The 19,822-nt window shown below is 40.5% G+C and overlaps 2 protein-coding genes across 3 annotated transcripts; one reads left to right on the top strand and one right to left on the bottom strand.

The window, feature by feature from the left end:
• Positions 1–1,182: 1,182 nt before the first annotated feature.
• On the bottom strand, positions 1,183–8,863 carry fen1 (flap structure-specific endonuclease 1). 2 transcript variants are annotated; one of them, XM_082545672.1, is made up of 12 exons: positions 8,773–8,863; positions 7,966–8,060; positions 7,711–7,813; positions 7,456–7,558; positions 5,624–5,687; positions 5,167–5,276; positions 4,694–4,830; positions 4,373–4,439; positions 3,993–4,124; positions 3,746–3,897; positions 1,628–1,742; positions 1,183–1,393 (listed from the first exon to the last, which is right to left on the bottom strand). In XM_082545672.1, exons 2-12 carry the CDS (start codon positions 8,045–8,047, stop codon positions 1,316–1,318), a joined length of 1,143 nt encoding a protein of 380 aa, XP_082401798.1. In that variant the 5' UTR covers positions 8,048–8,060; positions 8,773–8,863; the 3' UTR covers positions 1,183–1,315. The 2 variants fall into 2 exon arrangements, with proteins under 2 accessions (XP_082401798.1, XP_082401797.1); XM_082545671.1 differs by lacking the exon at positions 8,773–8,863 and adding an exon at positions 8,483–8,602.
• A 252-nt stretch (positions 8,864–9,115) lies between these two features.
• tm9sf1 (transmembrane 9 superfamily member 1) lies at positions 9,116–16,962 on the top strand. The gene is made up of 9 exons (XM_082545651.1): positions 9,116–9,221; positions 10,343–10,551; positions 11,209–11,340; positions 12,443–12,565; positions 12,671–13,029; positions 13,906–14,060; positions 14,281–14,466; positions 15,165–15,438; positions 15,909–16,962. Exons 2-9 carry the CDS (start codon positions 10,348–10,350, stop codon positions 16,300–16,302), a joined length of 1,827 nt encoding a protein of 608 aa, XP_082401777.1. The 5' UTR covers positions 9,116–9,221; positions 10,343–10,347; the 3' UTR covers positions 16,303–16,962.
• The last annotated feature ends 2,860 nt before the right edge of the window (positions 16,963–19,822 follow it).

The following is a 19,822-nucleotide window of genomic DNA, read 5'->3' as shown; positions in this document are numbered from 1 at the left end:
CTTTTGATTTTGTTCTCTGTCCAATTGATCCCACAGTTATGTTGAACTTCAGAGAGGCCAATTGAAGCAATTTGAGTTAAAAAAAGAAATCATGGAATATATTTCTCCATGACAACAACATCTTCCACTCCATGCAGGAGACTCTGAAGGCACTGAGCAGCTCCTTCAGGGGCAGGCTGCAGCACCCACGATGTGGGACAGAGCGATGCCACAGGACTTTCCTTCTAACTGCTGTCAGACTCCACAACAAAGACTTTGCAGATGACCACACACACGGACAAACACAATTCCAATACACTATGCCTTTGCTTAGTCTCTCTTATGTGCAATATTACTGAGTGCAATTTTTCTGATGCCATGCAATTTTTGGGTGAAGCTATTACTGCTTGGTCAGAATGTGCAAGTGTGTGTGTCTACAATGTTCTCGTTTTATTTACACATCCACTCTGTGTATATATACACACACAAACGCTCGCTGTGTACATGTATACAACTTGGCCAAGTCTACATTTAGTCTTACTTTAAGTTTCCATACATACATTTATATTCTTAAAATACAGATGTCCATATTTACATGGTACATTCTTTAGACTGTACATTTGAACATTTTATTTTCCACTGCCTGTGACAAAGTTTTTTTGTTTTTTTTTAATTTCATTTAAATTGATTTGATTTGTTTTTTTTTTCTTAATTTTTGCTGCTCTTAACTTTATACTGTCCACTTTCTGCCATGACCAAGTAAATTTCCTACTTTTGGAACTAATAAAGGTTTATCTTATGTTATCTATAAACCAAAATGTATTCTAAATATTAGACTCATCAAAGTAGATTTTCACCTAATAGCTTTTTATATCATGGCCATAGAATAACAGTTTTTTGAAAATCACCTTGTTGAAAAGTTTGAAATTAGTTGTTTGTCATGTTGCCTGATGGTTGGATGCAAGTAGACTGAACGTGAGAGGACAAAAAAAAAAACAAAAAAAAAACTTTGCAAGACATTAGGGAACTCTGGAGAACTATTGGCTAGCTCATTGGTAGCAAAATATAAAGATAAGAGGGGAAGTTTCAGACTTTTGCACAGTACTGTTAAAGGGCAACAAATGAGGATCTTTACAAAAAAAACTTTTATTTTATTTTTTTATTTCCAACACTTGAAATAAAAATGTCCAACACTCATTAAAATACAGCTAGCTCAGGTTTCGTTAGGTGATCCAACAGAAAGTTACAAAAAAGTAACAGTAGCAGTTTCCTTTTGTCTTAACTCCAAACATCACTCATCACAATAACATCTCATTAATTTATGGATACATTCAGTCTATTTGGCTTTCTTAAATTTGCCTGGTGTGGCTCCAGTTTTCTGCTTTTTCTTTGCTGATCCTTTAATCTCAGGTTCCTGACAAAGAAAAAGAAAGCAGTATAGAAAGTGTCAGGACTAAGAAAAGAAATGAGTCTACACCAGCAGTTTCCTGTTTTTATAACGAGATCTAAATTAAATATGTCAGTCAAACACTTCTGCCTGCTTTTTATAGTTACAAGAGGAATAGAAAGAATTTTAAACACAGAAAAACAAACAAACAAAACAAAAAAAAGGAACACACACTCAGTACCATAGTTTTCTGACATGTACCTTTCGCTTGGACGACAGAGACCCAGTGACAGTGAAGAAAGAGTCCAAACGTCCCTGCGTGCTGCCCTGTCTGCTCTTCACAATCTTCTTACAGCCGTTACGGATCCTGTCCTCACTGCACACACATACACAAAATAAATAAAAGCTACTTATCCTATGAGCATGTTCGTTCACATATTTAACAGGCAAAAAAAAAAAAAAAAAAAAGTATAAACCTGCAAGATGAACACACTGTACATCAAATATCTTTTTCTAAAGAAGTGGAGGCGTCAGGCAGGAGGAAAAGAGAAGCACAGAGGAGGTTCATAGATGTACAAACCGGATTCCAAAAAGGTTGGGACACTAAACAAATTGTGAATAAGAACTGAATGCAATGATGTGGAGACGGCAAATGTCAATATTTTATTCAGAATAGGACATAAATAGGACATAAAGAACAAAAGTTTAAACTGAGAAAATTTATCATTTTAAAGGAAAAAAAATGTTGATTCAAAATTCCACGGTGTCAACAAATCCCAAAAAAAGTTGGGACAAGTAGCAATAAGAGGCTGGAAAAAGTAAATTTGAGCATAATGAAGAGCTGGAAGACCAATTAACACTAATTAGGTTAATTGGCAACATGATTGGTTATAAAAAGAGCTTCTCAGAGTGGCAGTGTCTCTCAGAAGCCAAGATGGGTAGAGGATCACCAATTCGCACAATGCTGCGCTGAAAGATAGTGGAGCAATATCAGAAAGGTGTTACCCAGCGAAAAATTGCAAAGACTTTGCAGTTATCGTCATCAACTGCATAACATCATCCGAAGATTCAGAGAATCTAGAACAATCTCTGTGCGTAAGGGTCAAGGGCGTAAACCCATACTGAATGCCCGTGATCTCCGGGCCCTTAAACGACACTGCACCACAAACAGCAATGCTACTGTAAAGGAAATCACAGAATGGGCTCAGGAATAGTTCCAGAAACCATTGTCAATGAACACAATCCACCGTGCCATCTGCCGTTGCCAGCTGAAACTCTACAGTGCAAAGAAGAAGCCATTTCTAAGCAAGATCCACAAGCTCAGGCGTTTTCACTGGGCCAGGGATCATTTAAAATGGAGTGTGGCAAAATGGAAGACTGTTCTGTGGTCAGACGAGTCACAATTTGAAGTTCTTTTTGGAAATGTGGGACGCCATGTCATCCGGACCAAAGAGGACAAGGACAACCCAAGTTGTTATCAACGCTCAGTTCAGAAGCCTGCATCTCTGATGGTATGGGGTTGCATGGGTGCGTGTGGCATGGGCAGCTTGCATGTCTGGAAAGGCACCATCAATGCAGAAAAATATATTCCAGGGAAGACCCTGCATTTTTCAACAAGATAATGAGAGGCCACATTCTGCATCAGTCACAACATCATGGCTGCGTAGGAGAAGGATCCGGGTACTGAAATGGCCAGTCTGCAGTCCAGATCTTTCACCTATAGAGAACATTTGGCGCATCATAAAGAGGAAGGTGCGACAAAGAAGGCCCAAGACGATTGAACAGTTAGAGGCCTGTATTAGACAAGAATGGGAGAGCATTCCTATTTCTAAACTTGAGAAACTGGTGTCCTCGGTCCCCAGACGTCTGTTGAGTGTTGTAAGAAGAAGGGGAGATGCCACACAGTGGTGAGAATGGCCTTGTCCCAACTTTTTTGGGATTTGTTGACACCCTGACATTTTGAATCAGCATATTTTTCCCTTAAAATGATAAATTTTCTCAGTTTAAACTTTTGTTCCGTGGTTTATGTTCTATTCTGAATAAAATATTGACAGTTGCCATCTCCACATCATTGCATTCAGTTTTTATTCACAATTTGTTTGGTGTCCCAACTTTTTTGGAATCCGGTTTGTAGTAAAGGAGGACATGCAGAAGGTTTGTGTGACAGGAGGACGATAGGATTGGATGGAGGCAGATGATCAACCATTGAACGCAAAAGATGCCAGAAACACTTCATGTACAGAGACAACAGTGCCACCTAGTGGTCAAACATTAAACAAAAAGTGTGTGTAGTCAAAGTCACAGCAACAACAGATCATCTCAGTCAAACTAAGTAAATAGGTAAAGCAGAAGATAAGAATGAGTCAATATTTAGTTCACCTGAACTGTTTCTCTTCGCACATGAATTGGATCAGTCCTTCTTCATCCGGCTCGTTCCACTTCAGCTCCACTGTAGAACAATCCACCACTTCTGGCTTCAAAAACAAACCCCTGGCTTCTTTGTACAGCCAGTCTTCTGGAGCAGGGTGCTTCTGCATAAAGACAAGCATTGCGCACAAACACAGAATCAGAACCAGCACCTCGCTCAGCTGACCCGCACTACAGACTACAGCAACCTTTAACTTACATTGGAATCAATGTTCTCTAGAATCTCTTCGATGCTGCCGTGCTGTTTGATGAGGTCGATTGCTCTCTTTGGGCCGATCCCCTTGATAGTTCCGCAGTAGTCACAGCCCAACAGAATACACAGGTCAATGAACTGGGATGGAGCACGGAAAGGAGGAAATGTCAAGAAAGACTGAGATTAATGTTGTGCTTAAAGCTCCACAGCACAAACATCTGATAGCCAGGAGAGTACCACCACATATCTTTGAACAAACAGCACAGGATGCTGACACGCACCAGGTGATAGTTGTGTCATCATGAGAGAAGCATGGGAAGTGCTTCAGATTTAAAGAGAAACTTATTTATATAAACCTTTGTAAAAGTCAGGAAAAAAAAATGTACCTGTTCATTGGTCAGGCCGATGTCCTGCAGGATGCGATTGAAGTGGAACTCTTGAATAGGAAGTTTCCTGAAACAATAATGAACAGCTTATAGTTAATGACTACTATTTATGCTGCTATAGTGGGTATCAAACTACCAAATCCTAAAACCTCGAAACTTGGTTCAAATTTATGAATTTTAAGCGTGAACTTATTCATTTAAACCATCTCATATACACATATATTCATATGGTAAACATAAATCTGATGTAGAATTAAGGCAACAGCTTTAAGTCATTTCCACTCTGCTAATATCTCTGTCAAAGGCGATGCCGGTTCATACTTTGCTTCGCTGGCTGTGAGATGTCTGAGAAGGATGTTTGTCCCAAAGGTCAGCCCGTCCATATCCTCTGTTGCCGTGGCAAACACCTTCCCTCCTTTAACCAGAGCAGCACAGCTGGCCTCAGCTTCACATGGAGCCTTTAAGGAAATGAAAAATAAATAAATAAAATTACATCTAACAGAATGATACACACAATCTGTCTTAATGCAACTACCTCAAACTGCACTGCAGAATCCCAATTCATGTATATTTTTAAGCTTTAGGCATAATTTCATTACATTTCTGTCTTTCTCTGTGATTGACCCCAGCTGGACTGTGTAACTGTAACTTAGTAAGGGTAAGAGGATAAGAAGCCTATTATATTGTAAAAACACTAAAACACAAATCATTCATGGGAGTGATGTCTCCAAACTGTGTAAGAAGTGTGGAAATATTCTCGATGCCACAAAAATGTGTAGAAATAGAAATCTCACCTCAATGTAAGGCACTCCCATCAGGGTCAGGAGCTTCTTACACTCATCATTATGCTGCTTGGTGACTTTAACCAGACGCTTAGTGAACTTGTCAATGTTCTCTTGCTCCCCTGGTTTGAGAGAGAATAAAATCCAATTACCGTATTTTCCGGACTACAAAGCGCACCTGAATATTAGCCGCACGAGCTAAAATCGGGGGAAAATCCTGTTTTGTACATACATTAGTAGCACCTGACTAAAAGCCGCAGGGTTCAAAGCTTGTGCAAAAAGTAGCGGCTTATAGTCCGACAATTACGGTAGACTTTCATGCCTAAAGGAAAACATGTTCACAGACTTTCCCACAATACTTGTGATATAGTCTGAGTTCAAGTTTGGTTTAAAAACTAGCAAATTCCAACAAACCATGCTGACTTTAAACTCTTTGACCAACAACTGCCCCCCCCCCAAAAGTCTTTACCAATTTCTTGGGCCTGGGCAAGCATCTTCTCAGCTTCGGCTCTCCTCTCCCCTCTTTTCTCAAGCTAGAAGATGAAGACACGATCAGAATGAGAGAGAGCTGTCAGTATGAAACAGAGCATGTAAGGAGTTGCTGACATACAGTGGGGCAAAAAAGTATTTAGTCAGCCACCGATTGTGCAAGTTCCCCCACTTAAAATGATGACAGAGGTCAGTAATTTGCACCAGAGGTACACTTCAACTGTGAGAGACAGAATGTGAAAAAAAAAAATCCATGAATCCACATGGTAGGATTTGTAAAGAATTTATTCGTAAATCAGGGTGGAAAATAAGTATTTGGTCACCTCAAACAAGGAAAATCTCTGGCTCTCACAGACCTGTAACGTCTTCTGTAAGAAGCTTTTCTGTCCCCCACTCGTTACCTGTATGAATGGCACCTGTTTGAACTCATCATCTGTATAAAAGACACCTGTCCACAGCCTCAAACAGTCACACTCCAAACTCCGCCATGGCCAAGACCAAAGAGCTTTCGAAGGACACCAAGAACAGGATTGTAGACCTGCACCAGACTGGGAAGAGTGAATCTACAATAGGCAAGCAGCTTGGTGTGAAAAAAATCAACTGTGGGAGCAATCATCAGAAAATGGAAGACATACAAGACCACTGATAATCTCCCTCGATCTGGGGCTCCACGCAAGATCTCATCCCGTGGGGTCAAAATGATCATGAGAACGGTGAGCAAAGATCCCAGAACCACACGGGGGGACCTGGTGAATGACCTGCAGAGAGCTGGGACCAAAGTAACAAAGGTCACCATCAGTAACACACTACAACGGCAGGGAATCAAATCCCGCAGTGCCAGACGTGTTCCGCTGCTGAAGCCAGTGCATGTCCAGGCCCGTCTGAAGTTTGCCAGAGAGCACATGGATGATACAGCAGAGGATTGGGAGAATGTCATGTGGTCAGATGAAACCAAAGTAGAACTTTTTGGTATAAACTCAACTCGTCGTGTTTGGAGGACGAAGAATACTGAGTTGCATCCCAAGAACACCATACCTACTGTGAAGCATGGGGGTGGAAACATCATGCTATGGGGCTGTTTTTCTGCCAAGGGGACAGGACGACTGATCCGTGTTAAGGACAGAATGAATGGGGCCATGTATCGTGAGATTTTGAGCCAAAACCTCCTTCCATCAGTGAGAACTTTGAAGATGAAACGAGGCTGGGTCTTCCAATATGACAATGATCCAAAACACACCGCCCGGGCAACAAAGGAGTGGCTCCGTAAGAAGCATTTGAAAGTCCTGGAGTGGCCTAGCCAGTCTCCAGACCTCAACCCCATAGAAAATCTGTGGCGGGAGTTGAAAGTCCGTGTTGCTCGGCGACAGCCCCAAAACATCACTGCTCTCGAGAAGATCTGCATGGAGGAATGGACCAAAATACCAGCTACTGTGTGTGCAAACCTGGTAAAGACCTATAGTAAACGTTTGACCTCTGTTATTGCCAACAAAGGTTATGTTACAAAGTATTGAGTTGTATTTTTGTTATTGACCAAATACTTATTTTCCACCCTGATTTACGAATAAATTCTTTACAAATCCTACCATGTGGATTCATGGTTTTTTTTTTCCCCATTCTGTCTCTCACAGTTGAAGTGTACCTCTGGTGCAAATTACTGACCTCTGTCATCATTTTAAGTGGGGGAACTTGCACAATCGGTGGCTGACTAAATACTTTTTTGCCCCACTGTAAATGAGTGACAGAAATCCACTGCACTGAAAACAAATGTTTCCATTTGCAGATGGGTGAGGACCAGAGGAAATCCTTACTCACCTCTGCTGACTTGAGCTGTGGGGGCTTGCCGTCAAACACATACACAGGTTTGATTCCATGTTCCAACATGCGGATGGTGCGGTAGAACATCCCCATTAGGTGGCTTGAAGAAAGGAGTAAAGGCAAAAATCATTCTTGTGTACTCAGACCTGAGCTACAAATCACTAAGTTTCAACAGAGGAACTACTGCATCTGCAAATGATCTATAATTAGGTCTTCTTATTCAATTTTAAATGTTTATTGTTGCAGCAGTACCTTGTTGTCTCTCCATCTTCATTCTGTAGAACGTTACCATCCTGTCGCACAGCAATCAGAAACTGGTAGATGCACATAGAGGCATCAATAGCAATTTTCCTGCCTACAGAAGGTGAAAAGAGGTGCTTGTTCAACAATGACATAAAGAGTTAGCATTCCATCATGCATCATACAGACTGTATGTTGCAACAAACTGAGGGTAGACCGACACTCATGCATCACTTATGTATAAGGAGTGTATTCTGGAACAGTTACCAAAGAAGTTCTTTATGTCTTGCTCTTTAATGGCACCAGGGGCCTGGTCAGCAATTAGCTTGGCAAGTCCGTGTATTCCCATTGTGTCAGAATATCTGAGAACAAGAGAGAGAGTGAAGCTCTTGGATTAACATGCTGTGTCATTTCCATCCCAACTGCATTTCACAAAGGCCCCATCACTGGTGCAGGTCTGCAGAAGCTTGAGAAAACAATGAGGTCACAGTACAAGTTATTTACAAATACGAACCTTTTTTTTTTAACGGAGGCTTCGTATCAATTAAAAGACGAGCTCCACGTCATTTGTTATCTCTCAGCAATGTGTGTGCCAGGTTTGTGAATTTACAATGATCTTTAAATCGACGGGTTCATGTAAGCAAACTGGAGAGCAGAAATGTGTCCTGGCTTTGATCTACTAGTGTGTACCAGCTGACCTCAATGAAAATGCCACAGGATGTAGCCATCTATTATCAAAGCTAGCTTTCGGGTTATATAATGTTAACATTTACAACGGACTCACCAATTTAGTAAAACGCCTCAGCTCGTGCAGCTACTCCACGTCCTAGAGCGCGAGGAATTGTGACTGTTTCGCGGGAAATCAAATAGCAGGCATTTTCTATCGATCTATCGAGCGCCGCACTTCCAGGTACTCCTAAAACCCGTGCATCGATAGTGCAGGGTTTATTAATCAGGCCTGAGTTCCGACACGGAAGACCCGCGAAGGCACTGATTGGTTATTTACCGTTGAAGGAAATCCGGTTTATTGGAAAAAGGGGGAAAATAACACCGTCGAAAGCTGCGAACTCCTACCTTTTAGTTCATAATTTCCCGAGGCGTTAAAGACCGTAAATACTCCACGTTTATTTTACATTGCTTGTGAGTGAAATTTGTCACCGGCTGGGATTAACCGGTAACATTTCAGGTGTATTCTTGTTTCCCCGCCCAATCCGGAAAACTCAGCCGAGTCGTCGTTATTTTTATTTTGTAAGGTGACGTGGAGTCGGAGCTCTTCTTCTTCTTCCACACTGGCCCATGTGCGAATAAAAGTACTCAGTGTACCCGGATATGAAGGTAGTGATATTACGTTTACACAAAGTATCAAGAATTTCCAAGATGCTCGGCTGTAAGGCTGAATCTTCACACTGAGCTCCAGTGTAGCGGAGAAGAGAGCAGCCTACTGGGGCCTGAAGTCCAAGGAAGCCGGCGGACAGACAGATTTTGTTGGATCTGGAGCATCGGGACTGACGACGGAGAGAACGGTAGATCGACTGTGTTGATTTCGTTGTTGTAGTCTTTTTTTAGCGAGCATGTGCTTATTTGGAGTAAAACAGTGTTGATGTGGATGAATCGCTTGCTTTACTTAATTTAAGGAGGCCCCCTTTGATTATAAGCATACTGCTGTCCACAGAAACAGGACAGAGCTTGTAGTGTTGCGACCTTGCTCTTACTGCTTATTACAGTTCTTGTATATACTATTACTTATCTCGCTGTGTGAGGCATTTCTGCCTGTTTCTGCCTGTTTACTGCTATTATTCATTCAACTGATTTAACTCTTTTGGCTTGAGTCTTTCTAAATACTTTATGGGCTTCTTATGTAGTCCTGTAATTAGTAAAAAGTTCAGATGTGCATAGAGCTGTGACGCTACTCTTTAGTTCGTCACAGGGGACGATCAAAGTTGCAATGCCTTATGTCAAAGGCATTGCAACTTTACCACTCAGACCAAATTTGCATTGCTGTGAAATTCAACACTAATGCCACATCAGCAATAACTTTAGGTCGCCCTTCTGAAGTTCTCCTTCTATCATTTGTAAAAAAAATGTGAGGATTGTGGTTTTTCAGGAAATGTGGTTGATAGGGAACACATTTGTGTGCTTTGTAGAGTATGCAAATGAAAGGGGAGGTGTGGCATTGTATATAATGCGTCACCATTCCAACACAAACTTAATACATGTTCATATGAAAGTTAAGCATAACATGAACACTAATGTTTGTCTAATATACTTTGAAATTGAAAGCAACTCTGAAACTCTGCACCTGGATGAAAACTTAAGCTCTGAGCAATGTTACTTATTTTTTGCTCTTGTAAACTCCAACATACAGAAATTGACGGTGCTTATTTGATTCCAAACCCTCTTTTGGGCTGATGAAACTGATGAAATGCATTGCAATTCACTGTGGTTACACAGCATCTGTATTTGAGCCAGTTTCATCATTTTCTGCTGTGTTTGTTGAAGCATCGCAGGAATGACGTTGCATAAAATTGTGCAGTTCTACCTCTCTGCGTTAAGATAATTACGTGCCACATTTGAAGTGCACAAAAGTGAGAGACAGGCTAGCTTAAAATGAACCTGAACTGATAAGCTGTCGTGTTTTCAACAGGGGCCATGTGTCGTGGAACAGGACGCACGTCAGGTGGCTGTCAGAGGATGATGCTGCACTCTGTCTTGATCCTGTTCTTGTTCTTAGGCTGGGCCCTTGGTTACAAGATTGGAGACAATGTGACTCTTTATGTCAACAAAGTGGGCCCTTATCATAACCCCCAGGAGACATATCACTATTACACATTGCCTGTTTGCAGGCCGGAGAAGGTCAGTGTTAGTTCTGTGTCACTGCGTGGTGTTGGTCTGTTGTAACAAAACAGAGGAACTGGAGACATGTCGATGAGTAATGATAATATCTAAATCTCAGGGCTTACATCTCCAGTTCCTGTGAACATATTTTTATCTCAGAGTCCAAAGAAAAGACTTTACTATGTTATATTTTATCCCTTATCTGTTTGTTTCTACGTCAGGATGTGATATTGAGGTGAAGTGTTACTCCCAACCAAAAAATCTGAAAACACGTATTAATTCATGTTGAGTAAAGAAGTGTCTTTTTATAGAAAGATCATGGCATTTTCTTGTAAAAATGTGATAAAAAATGACATCTTGAAACATAAGAGTAATAATAATAATAATTTTGTGTAACTGATTTGCTGTTAGGAATTCACACATTCCACCAAAACACAAGCTTTTCCTTTAAGTTGATAGTTTATATAATGGCTCACAGGTTTAAGGGAAAAGTCATTATTGGAAGTTTGATTGTGTTGGTAGCAGTTTAGCCTGCATTTTCAAAGGCCGGAGTAACATTGTATTGATTTTTATTTAGCTGGCAGTTTTAAAATAACTGCTCTCAGAATTATGATCAACTAATCTGGCACTTTTTTAAACATCCTGTATATTAAATGCTAATACTTCTTTCATCAGGTACATCATAAATCTCTGAGCCTGGGAGAAGTGCTGGATGGTGACAGAATGGCTGAGTCTTTATATAACATCCGCTTCAAAAAGAATGTGGAGAAAACAATTCTCTGCCAGCTCACTCTTTCAGAAAAACAGGTATTTACACGAGTAAATTTGTAATAGTTAACATGCTTAACATCAGAAAACTGGTTGGTTATAAACTGCAAACACTGAAAGCTTTGACCAGCACCGCTTACAAATGAAACAAAAATGCTATTCTACTCCTCAACTCGAGTTTCCCATACAGAAAACTGAAAAAGGTGACCTCTAGCGGCAACATGGGGTATTAACCCAAAAATGGCTCCTACAACCAAGGTATGCAAAAGAGCATCTCTGGACATATAAAATGACAGTAGAGTGGATGGGCTACAGCACCTGTCAGGACAGCAGAGACTACAGTTCACACAGGCTCACCAAAGACTGGAGAAATGTTTCCTGGTCTGATGAGTCAGAACTGGCTGACCACCTCCGTATACCATCTTCTGCTTCAAGGAGGTTAACAAACCATGTCACAAAGCTTAAATAAACATCGCATTGACTGTGCTCAAAATCTCTGAGGAATGTTTCCTGGACCTTGTTTAATGGAAATCAAGGCCATTCTCAAAGTGGCCAGAAATTATGTGCAAACGGATTTCCTTTTTAGATCTGCTGTTCTGTAGCAGTTATTTTTTCTTTTCCTGGATAAGATAATAAAACTAAAACTTTTGGGGTTTTTTGCATTTTATGGAAGTCTTTCATCCTGTGTTACCTTGGATACATGTATCCGTATCAGGATCGAATCCCTCTTGATATTTGCTGTTACACCTGTACTTTGTTGTATGCTGAACCTTGGAGTCTGTAAAATAGCAGTTTCACATAATAAACATCTGTACAACTTTAGCACAGCTGTTTCATTATGTGAGGCCACAACCTTGTTCTAATAAAAAAAAAAAAAGAGGGACAATACATATTAATGAATATTTTAACAAATGTAAATGTGCCAGATTATAGCCCTTGGCTAATTTTCATCTGTAGACTCTCTGCCAGGTTGATGTTACATACAAGTTAATAGCAACATACAGAGACACTATTTCTAGACCATGTATATCGACAAGGACAAAAAACAGTGATCCCATCATATTAGAACAAATAATGACAACAACTACTGCTTAAAATATGTCATCTGTTAACTGTTGGTGCTTGTTTTTTTCCTTGGTAGGTGGACGAGCTTCGTGAGGCCATTGAGGAGCTGTACTACTTTGAATTTGTCCTGGACGATATTCCAATTTGGGGTTTTGTAGGATACATAGAGGAGAGTGGTTTCCTGCCTCACAGCCACAAGGTAGAAACTATAGAAATGTTTTATTGAAATGCTAAGCTTTTGGTAAACCAAACTAAGCTTCATTCCTCTTACTTCTAAACTCCTGCCTCTTTTCTGTTCTATTAGGTGGGTTTGTGGACTCACCTGGATTTCAACATTGAGTACAACGGCGACTATGTGATCTTTGCCAATGTCTCAGTAAAAGACGTTAAGCCTGTTCCATTAGAGGAGGGGGCAGGTGCAGCAGTGGGGGGTGTCGGAGTAGGAGGAGGCAGCCTGACGGTGACCCATACCTACAGCGTGCACTGGTTTGAATCATCTCTGCCCTATTCCCGGAGAGCCGAGCGTCTCAGAGACTACTCGTTCTTTCCCAAAACACTGGAGATCCACTGGCTGTCCATCATTAACTCACTGGTGCTGGTGGTGCTGCTTCTTGGTTTCGTCATCATCATTCTCATGAGAGTCCTTAAGAATGACTTTGCTAGGTGAGTAAGTGACGCAAAGACAGTGAATAATGCATTGCTTGAATATAAAAGACAAAACAAAATGTCAGGTCTCTTTGTGCCTTTAATGTGGTTTAATAATGGGTTGGCTGAGCACAGAAGGTTGGAGGTGCAATTCCCAGCTGCTTCAGTCTGCCTGCCAAAGAACCCTTGGGCACAATACTGTAGGAGGCCAAAGTGGACCAAGAAAGTCTCTCCCACAGCATCACACCACCACTACCAGCCTGATTTGTTGATATAAGGCATGCTTTCACGTTGTTAACACCAAAATCAAAAGGCCAGACAGTTTTTCTAGTCTTCTCATATCTGACTTTGGTAAGCTGATTGAGATTGTAGCCCCAGTTTCCTGTTCTTGGCTGACAGGAGTAGCACAAGTGAGTTCTGCTGCTTTACGCCCATCTGCTTCAAGGTTGGACATGTTTTTTATTCAGATGCTCTTCTACGTTGGTTGTGACGAGTGGTTATTTGAGATACTGTTGCCTTCCTGCCAGCTCAAAGCAAAGCAATGAGCAGCTTACTGGATATTCTCTTTTTCAGACCATTTTCTGTAAAACCAGGAGATGTGTGTGCAGGAAAATCTGAGATTTTCCTTTCCTTTATTTTATATCCTTTTATCTGTTGAACACTTTAAGGGCTTTTGTTGTTTTTTCTGTCTCCAAGCTCTCATTTTACTATGTTTAAATAAAAGCTTTAATTTGAAGTTTAGTCCTTAATGTAGTTTCTTTTTGGCCTAAATGTGCAAAATTGTATGCAATTCCTGGACCTGTATTACCTGCAAGACCTGTAAATATAGCAGAGACTTTTCTTGCTCTCATTTTGGTTCTCCCAGTCATAAAAATACTTTGCTTTCACCTTCAGGTACAATGTGGAAGAGGAGGGTGGCTGCGATGATCTGGACCAAGGAGACAATGGTTGGAAAATCATCCATACTGATGTATTTAGGTTTCCTCCTTTCAAAAGCTTGCTGTGTGCTGTGCTGGGAGTTGGGGCTCAGTTCCTTACCCTTGCCACAGGTGAGTATTGACTCTCAAATTCACAAACACAATGAAACACTGGCCTGTTAAATCCCAGTGAGGTGTCTTGTTTTTTTATTCCCTTTGAAATGGAGCATTCTGGTTTTCTGAGCACCTCTATCCCATAACAACAGTCTTTGTCCCAAGCATTAGAGTAAAAGGGAAAACCTGAAACTTGTATATACATAAAGGGCCTAAATATGTCCTTTGTTTGCTTTAGCGATAATCCTCATGGCATTGCTGGGAATGTTCAATGTGCACCGCCATGGCGCCATCAATTCAGCATCCATCGTCCTGTATGCTCTGACCAGCTGTGTGTCAGGCTACGTCTCGTGCAGTTTCTACACACAGATCAACGGCCAGCGCTGGGTGTGGAACATCATCCTCACATCATCTCTCTTCTCCGGTAAGTGAAAATGGAAGCGACCCGGCATTTAAAAGCACATGTTCACGTGTCAGTTTCTCATCAAAGGCTGTGCGGTTGGTGTGCGTGTTTTTCGGCCTCCTAGCAACACTTTTGAAATGCGAAACAGTTATCTGCCGCACTCAAACCTCGTGTTGACCATTTACAAAGGAGCTGGCAGGTTAAAGATTAAAGACTTAATGTCTGATTTAGTTAGATAATGAGATATTTCCATTCTCATATCTGCACTTGGATGTGGTCAGTTTTCATGTGCTTTTTTTTAAACTTTTTCAAAATTGTTTTGAACAATCAATATAATTGATTTTGATAGTATTTTGCGGGATGACTTGATGGTGAAGGTATACACCATGTGGGCACAGATGGTCTCTCCAGCTGATCTCTGGTTTGTTTCCCAGTTGGGCTTTGTGCTGAATGCCATTAACCTACTCTTTGTCACAGTTTTTCATAACTATGTTATTAAATATAAGCTTAAAAACCCTCAAAGTAAATGAAAGGAACTTAGTTGTAATATTTGAATGTACAATCCACCTAGTAAATTATTTACTCATGAATCTGTGTTCACTTTGCAGTATTTTGTTCACGTTCCTTATGACATAATGCTATCTAGCAACCCTCAAAGGAAACATTACATGGATTATTAGATGCTTCTCTTTTATTAACTTGATTATTCATCCCTCCAGCTCCACTGTTCTTCACGTGGAGTGTAGTGAACTCTGTCCACTGGTGGAGCGGCTCTACTCAGGCTCTGCCGGCCACCACCGTGCTCCTGCTGCTGGGCGCTTGGTTGCTGGTGGGCTTCCCGCTAACAATCATTGGTGGCATTGTGGGAAAGAACCGAGCTGGCAGCTTCCAGGCACCGTGCCGCACCCGTAATATCCCCAGACAGATCCCGACTCAGCCCTGGTACAAACATACGATTGTGCACATGGCCATCGGTGGCTTCCTTCCCTTCAGGTGAGCTGACCTCAGGTGTTTAGTCAAGGGGAGATTTGTAGAAGTGTACTCATAGATCAGAGATTAGAAAAGGTGACAATAAAACACTTTATGGTTTTAATCACAAGTAATTAACATTAGACTTGTGAACTATTAAAGGGAAACCAATCATCCAGAGCCCTAGGAAGATAATAGGCAGTTATTGCAAAAGTGAATTTTTTTTTTTTTTTGTCATCTCATTTGCATTCACATGTTTTATAGATCACTGCTCACTAGTCACTAATGTTTCCTGTAATTAAAACTAAACAGGAAAATATCCAGGAACTGCTGCACTTCATTCCTTTTTCTTTCTTTTTTTTTAATGTACCATTTACATAAGTATACATCGAAGCTGAATTTAGATTGATTGACTTCAGTAAAATAAACTATTAGAATTACTCCCTCTCATTTTTGGATTTTTAACTCTGTTTTCCATCCAATCTTTCCCTAAGTGCCATCTCAGTGGAGCTGTACTACATCTTTGCCACTGTTTGGGGAAGAGAGCACTACACGCTGTACGGTATCCTGCTGTGTGTCTTCGCCATTCTCCTGTCTGTGGGCGCCTGCATCTCTGTGGCACTGACCTACTTCCTGCTGTCTGGCGAAGACTACCAATGGTGGTGGAGGAGTGTGCTGAGCACGGGATCCACCGGCATCTTCATCTTTGTCTACTCTGTTTTCTACTATAGGAACCGGTCCTCTATGAGCGGCCTGGTGCAAAGCACTGAGTTCTTTGGGTACTCCCTGCTCACAGCGATGGTCTTCTCCCTGATGCTGGGCAGCGTGTCCTTCTGGTCCTCATTGGCATTTATTCGCTACATCTATCGTAGCCTCAAGATGGACTAGAAATTCAATTTGAAACACGCAACTTAAAACAGACATTTCCACTTAGCACACAAAGACAATCTTCATTCTCCTCTTTTGCTTTTTCACTCATACACACCTGTTGCATTAAAGTGAGGAGAAACAGGGGCCTTTTCCTTGATTTAAAAGGGGTTAATAGTTAAACTTGGACAGCGTGCTGGATTGGTGAAAGCTCAGATGAGTATGGGGCTGGAATCGCATAGATTTATGATAAAAGGGGATATTTCAACACAAAGGGATGATTGCTTCCCATCAGGGATAAATGGGTAAATTGTTGGATTTGCTACGTGAGTGAATGGATTTTTTCAGACTGTGCAGCATCTGATTCCCGCTTCATGGTCCATCACAGTTATGCTGGAGCTATATGTCCTAAATTTCCCACAATATACTTTACCTACTGAGACCAGCAGAATGGTACTGTAGTTTTGGCTTATTGTGCAAGAGCTATTAATAAACGCATTGTTTTGCACTGGCCTGTTTGAGCTCCACATGGCCTTGCAGCGGATAAAAAGAATGATGCCTTTTAGATTGAAGTTGGTGGGGAATGGGGCAATATTGTAACTGTATTCTGTGGTCTCCATTGACTGTGATTTTGGTTCTGATGTAAATATAGTCTTTACAGTAAAACTCTTTTTAATACAATACTGCCAGTGTTCTGGATTTTTCCCTCTTCAGTCTTGTTTTGTCACAACTGTTGAGTAGAACTTTCTTCATACTCACACCAGATCCTAAAGAAATGCTATATAACCTCAAAATCTATAGTGCTATGCAAAAGTCTCATGCAATCTAATTTCTTTTTAGAAAAATGTGAAATGGTTGCAGCAATGTTTTGAAAAGTGCAAACGTACATGGAACTGAGCCATCTTCTAATTTCTTTAAGAAGTCTTCAGGAATAGTTCTCCAGGCTTCTCGAACGACATTCAAAGCTCTTTCTTGGATTTTGGTTGCCTTGTGTTCAGTTTTCTGTCAAGATGATGCTACACTCCTTCATGTTGGGGTCTGTACTGTGGAGAGGCCAATCCATAACTCATAATTCCATTTTATCACAACTGTTTCCTCAAGACTTTTTGTACTGTAAGAGGCCTACATTAAAAGAGAAAAACCCAAATAATCAGACAAGCACCTATGAGCAAGTACTTGGTGACTGCGGGAAGAGCAAAACTATTCTTTAAGAGGTCGAAATGTTTGGCAGAACTAGATTCAGAGAGGGGTAACCATCTGCCGTAAGTGGTTTAGCTTAGAGGAGGATGACGGGACAGAAGACACATGGTGAGTGAAGAAGAAACACTCATCACAAGAAGCTAGGTTAATTGCAGGATCAATCCTACCTTAGGATTGAGGCCTGATTATCATTATCACCTGATTTAGCCCTAACTATATGCTTTATCAAAAAGGAACATGTTTAGCCCCATATTAAGAGTGGAGAGAGTGTCTGTCTCTCAAACACAACTGGGAGCTGGTTACAGAGAAGAGGGGTATGCAAGCTGAAGACTGCCTCCCATTCTACTTTTAAATTTCCTAGTAAGTACACAAGTAAGCCAGGAGTCTGAGAGCGAAGTGCTCTAATAGGGTGAGATGGTACTAGTTTAAGATAAGACTGGGCCTGAATAATCAAGGTTTCTGTTTCTAAGCTTTCTAGGGCCAAGTACAAAAACCTAAGATTTATCTGAATTTAGAAGCAGGAAATTACAGGTAATCCAGGTCTTTAAGACTCAAAGGTTAACTAAGGGGAGTGTATCAGCTAGCTTTTTGCTTTGTCTAACTCAAAGCAAAAAGCTAGCTGAAAATAACACTGAAAATAAAGCATTTCTCTGCAGATGATAGCCGTTATACAACCGGGGCGGCTTTACTGTGACTGTGTCGTTTACTAAAATAAGCTAGCATTAATTATAGCCTTACTACAGTTAATGTATTTATATATAATATAAGTTTTAAAACTGAATATATTGCATACTCTTTACCCGCCAAAGACAAACACACAGAACATTGAAACCTCTTTTTTATAGAGTTAGAAGTATATTTTAATGGAGAACATTTGTACTTTTAGTTCAGTAAACATTTAGTTTTACAGAAAGTACACACACTGTAGTGTTAATTCTTTTAAGATTAATTTTTTATTCATTGTCAGCACAAAGCAAAAACAAACAGAATGACAAACATTTAAAAATAATTACACACATTTGCAATCACAGATATGGGAAGGACAGAGAGAGAAAAAAGACAAATATTTACCATCTATTAAACCACAGATTTAAAAAAGAAGAGACAGAAGTGAACTCATTTGTGCTCAGGCATCATAAAGACAACCGGCCCCTCTCAGTTGGGACAAATCATCTGGCAAATAAATAAGCAAGGGAGATCAAACATTGAGGAACAAATTCTCATTTCCTGCTAAGATAGCAGCAACTCTGTCATGAGGAATAACTCTAAACAATTCACTGTACCACAAAGTAACAGTAGGTGGTTTATCCTTAACATAGTTAATAAGAATACATTTACAGCAACAATAGTTTATCACATAGTTTACGTTGTGGATAAGTTGATGTTGTTTCTTTTGAGGCTAAACCAAAAAGAAAATATCCAGGGTCCCATTGGATCTGATTCTTAAAAATATTGCTCAATTCTTGAGATATGGAACTCCAAAACCTTTTAATTAGTTTACATTCCCAGAAGTAATGAAAAAAGATAACATTTTCTTTTTGACATTTGATACATAAAGGGGAAACAAGAGGTGCAATCTTATGCAAAACATTAGGAGCTTTATATAGGCGGTGCAAAAGTTTGTATTGGGTTTCTCGCAAGCGGTAGAAGTAGACCTAACTATGCTAATGGCTCCTTTCCAATCATCCTTGATGTATTGATTATTAAGATCTCCCTCCTATTTTTGAATGGGATACAAATTAAAACAAGAACCCTGGGATAAGTACCTGCTAAAACGCCTTAAAACCCAAGCAGGATGGTGCAATGAATCCCAAGCCCGACTTATAGCACAAGTCTATATGATCCGCCTGGGTCAGCATGGTCACTAATATGTGTTTGCATGAGAGATTTTAGAACAGAAAATTAAACCAAAAATAGTAGCCTGACAAGCCTTAAACAGAACAGTTTCCTGCTCCTACAAACTGTTTGCATTTTAGGTTGACTGCATTCTTAATATTTGCTACCAGATGTCACCACCTTAAAATTGAATTTTACCAAAGTGGCAGGATATCTGGACCACCTTTTAAAACCCAAAGGAACCTGAAGTGGAGAGAGAAAATAACAGCTAACATCATGGCCTTACAACACAGGACTTTCGAGTTGTCTTAGAGGTTAGCTAACTCTATTAATATTAGCTCATAAGCAACAATGCAAGTACATACTTAGAGTGATTTGCATCCCCAAGCTCCCATCTTTGAAATCAGTTTCTCTGCTGAAACAGCTTAAAACAAAGCAGGATGGTGCTATATGTCCTAAGACTGACCTAGAGCAATGCTCCCAAGTGGGTTTTTTAAGGCAGGAA

This window comes from Aulonocara stuartgranti (genome assembly GCF_965226115.1).
Source record: "Aulonocara stuartgranti genome assembly, chromosome: 9".
In the NCBI taxonomy this organism is placed as follows: domain Eukaryota; kingdom Metazoa; phylum Chordata; class Actinopteri; order Cichliformes; family Cichlidae; genus Aulonocara; species Aulonocara stuartgranti.
This window is presented reverse-complemented; position numbering and strand designations above follow the sequence as displayed.

What these genes read in the sequence shown, in the direction of transcription:
- fen1 (XM_082545672.1), bottom strand. Translation starts at nt 8,047, where the DNA reads ATGGGAATACACGGACTTGCCAAGCTAATTGCTGACCAGGCCCCTGGT. An exon ending in AGACATAAAGAACTTCTTTG is followed by an intron (nt 7,814 to 7,965) that starts GTAACTGTTCCA and finishes CACCTTCTGTAG; the next exon opens with GCAGGAAAATTGCTATTGAT. An exon ending in TCGGCCTGACCAATGAACAG is followed by an intron (nt 4,125 to 4,372) that starts GTACATTTTTTT and finishes GCTCCATCCCAG; the next exon opens with TTCATTGACCTGTGTATTCT.
- tm9sf1 (XM_082545651.1), top strand. Translation starts at nt 10,348, where the DNA reads ATGTGTCGTGGAACAGGACGCACGTCAGGTGGCTGTCAGAGGATGATG. An exon ending in TCACTCTTTCAGAAAAACAG is followed by an intron (nt 11,341 to 12,442) that starts GTATTTACACGA and finishes TTTCCTTGGTAG; the next exon opens with GTGGACGAGCTTCGTGAGGC. An exon ending in GGTGGCTTCCTTCCCTTCAG is followed by an intron (nt 15,439 to 15,908) that starts GTGAGCTGACCT and finishes TCTTTCCCTAAG; the next exon opens with TGCCATCTCAGTGGAGCTGT.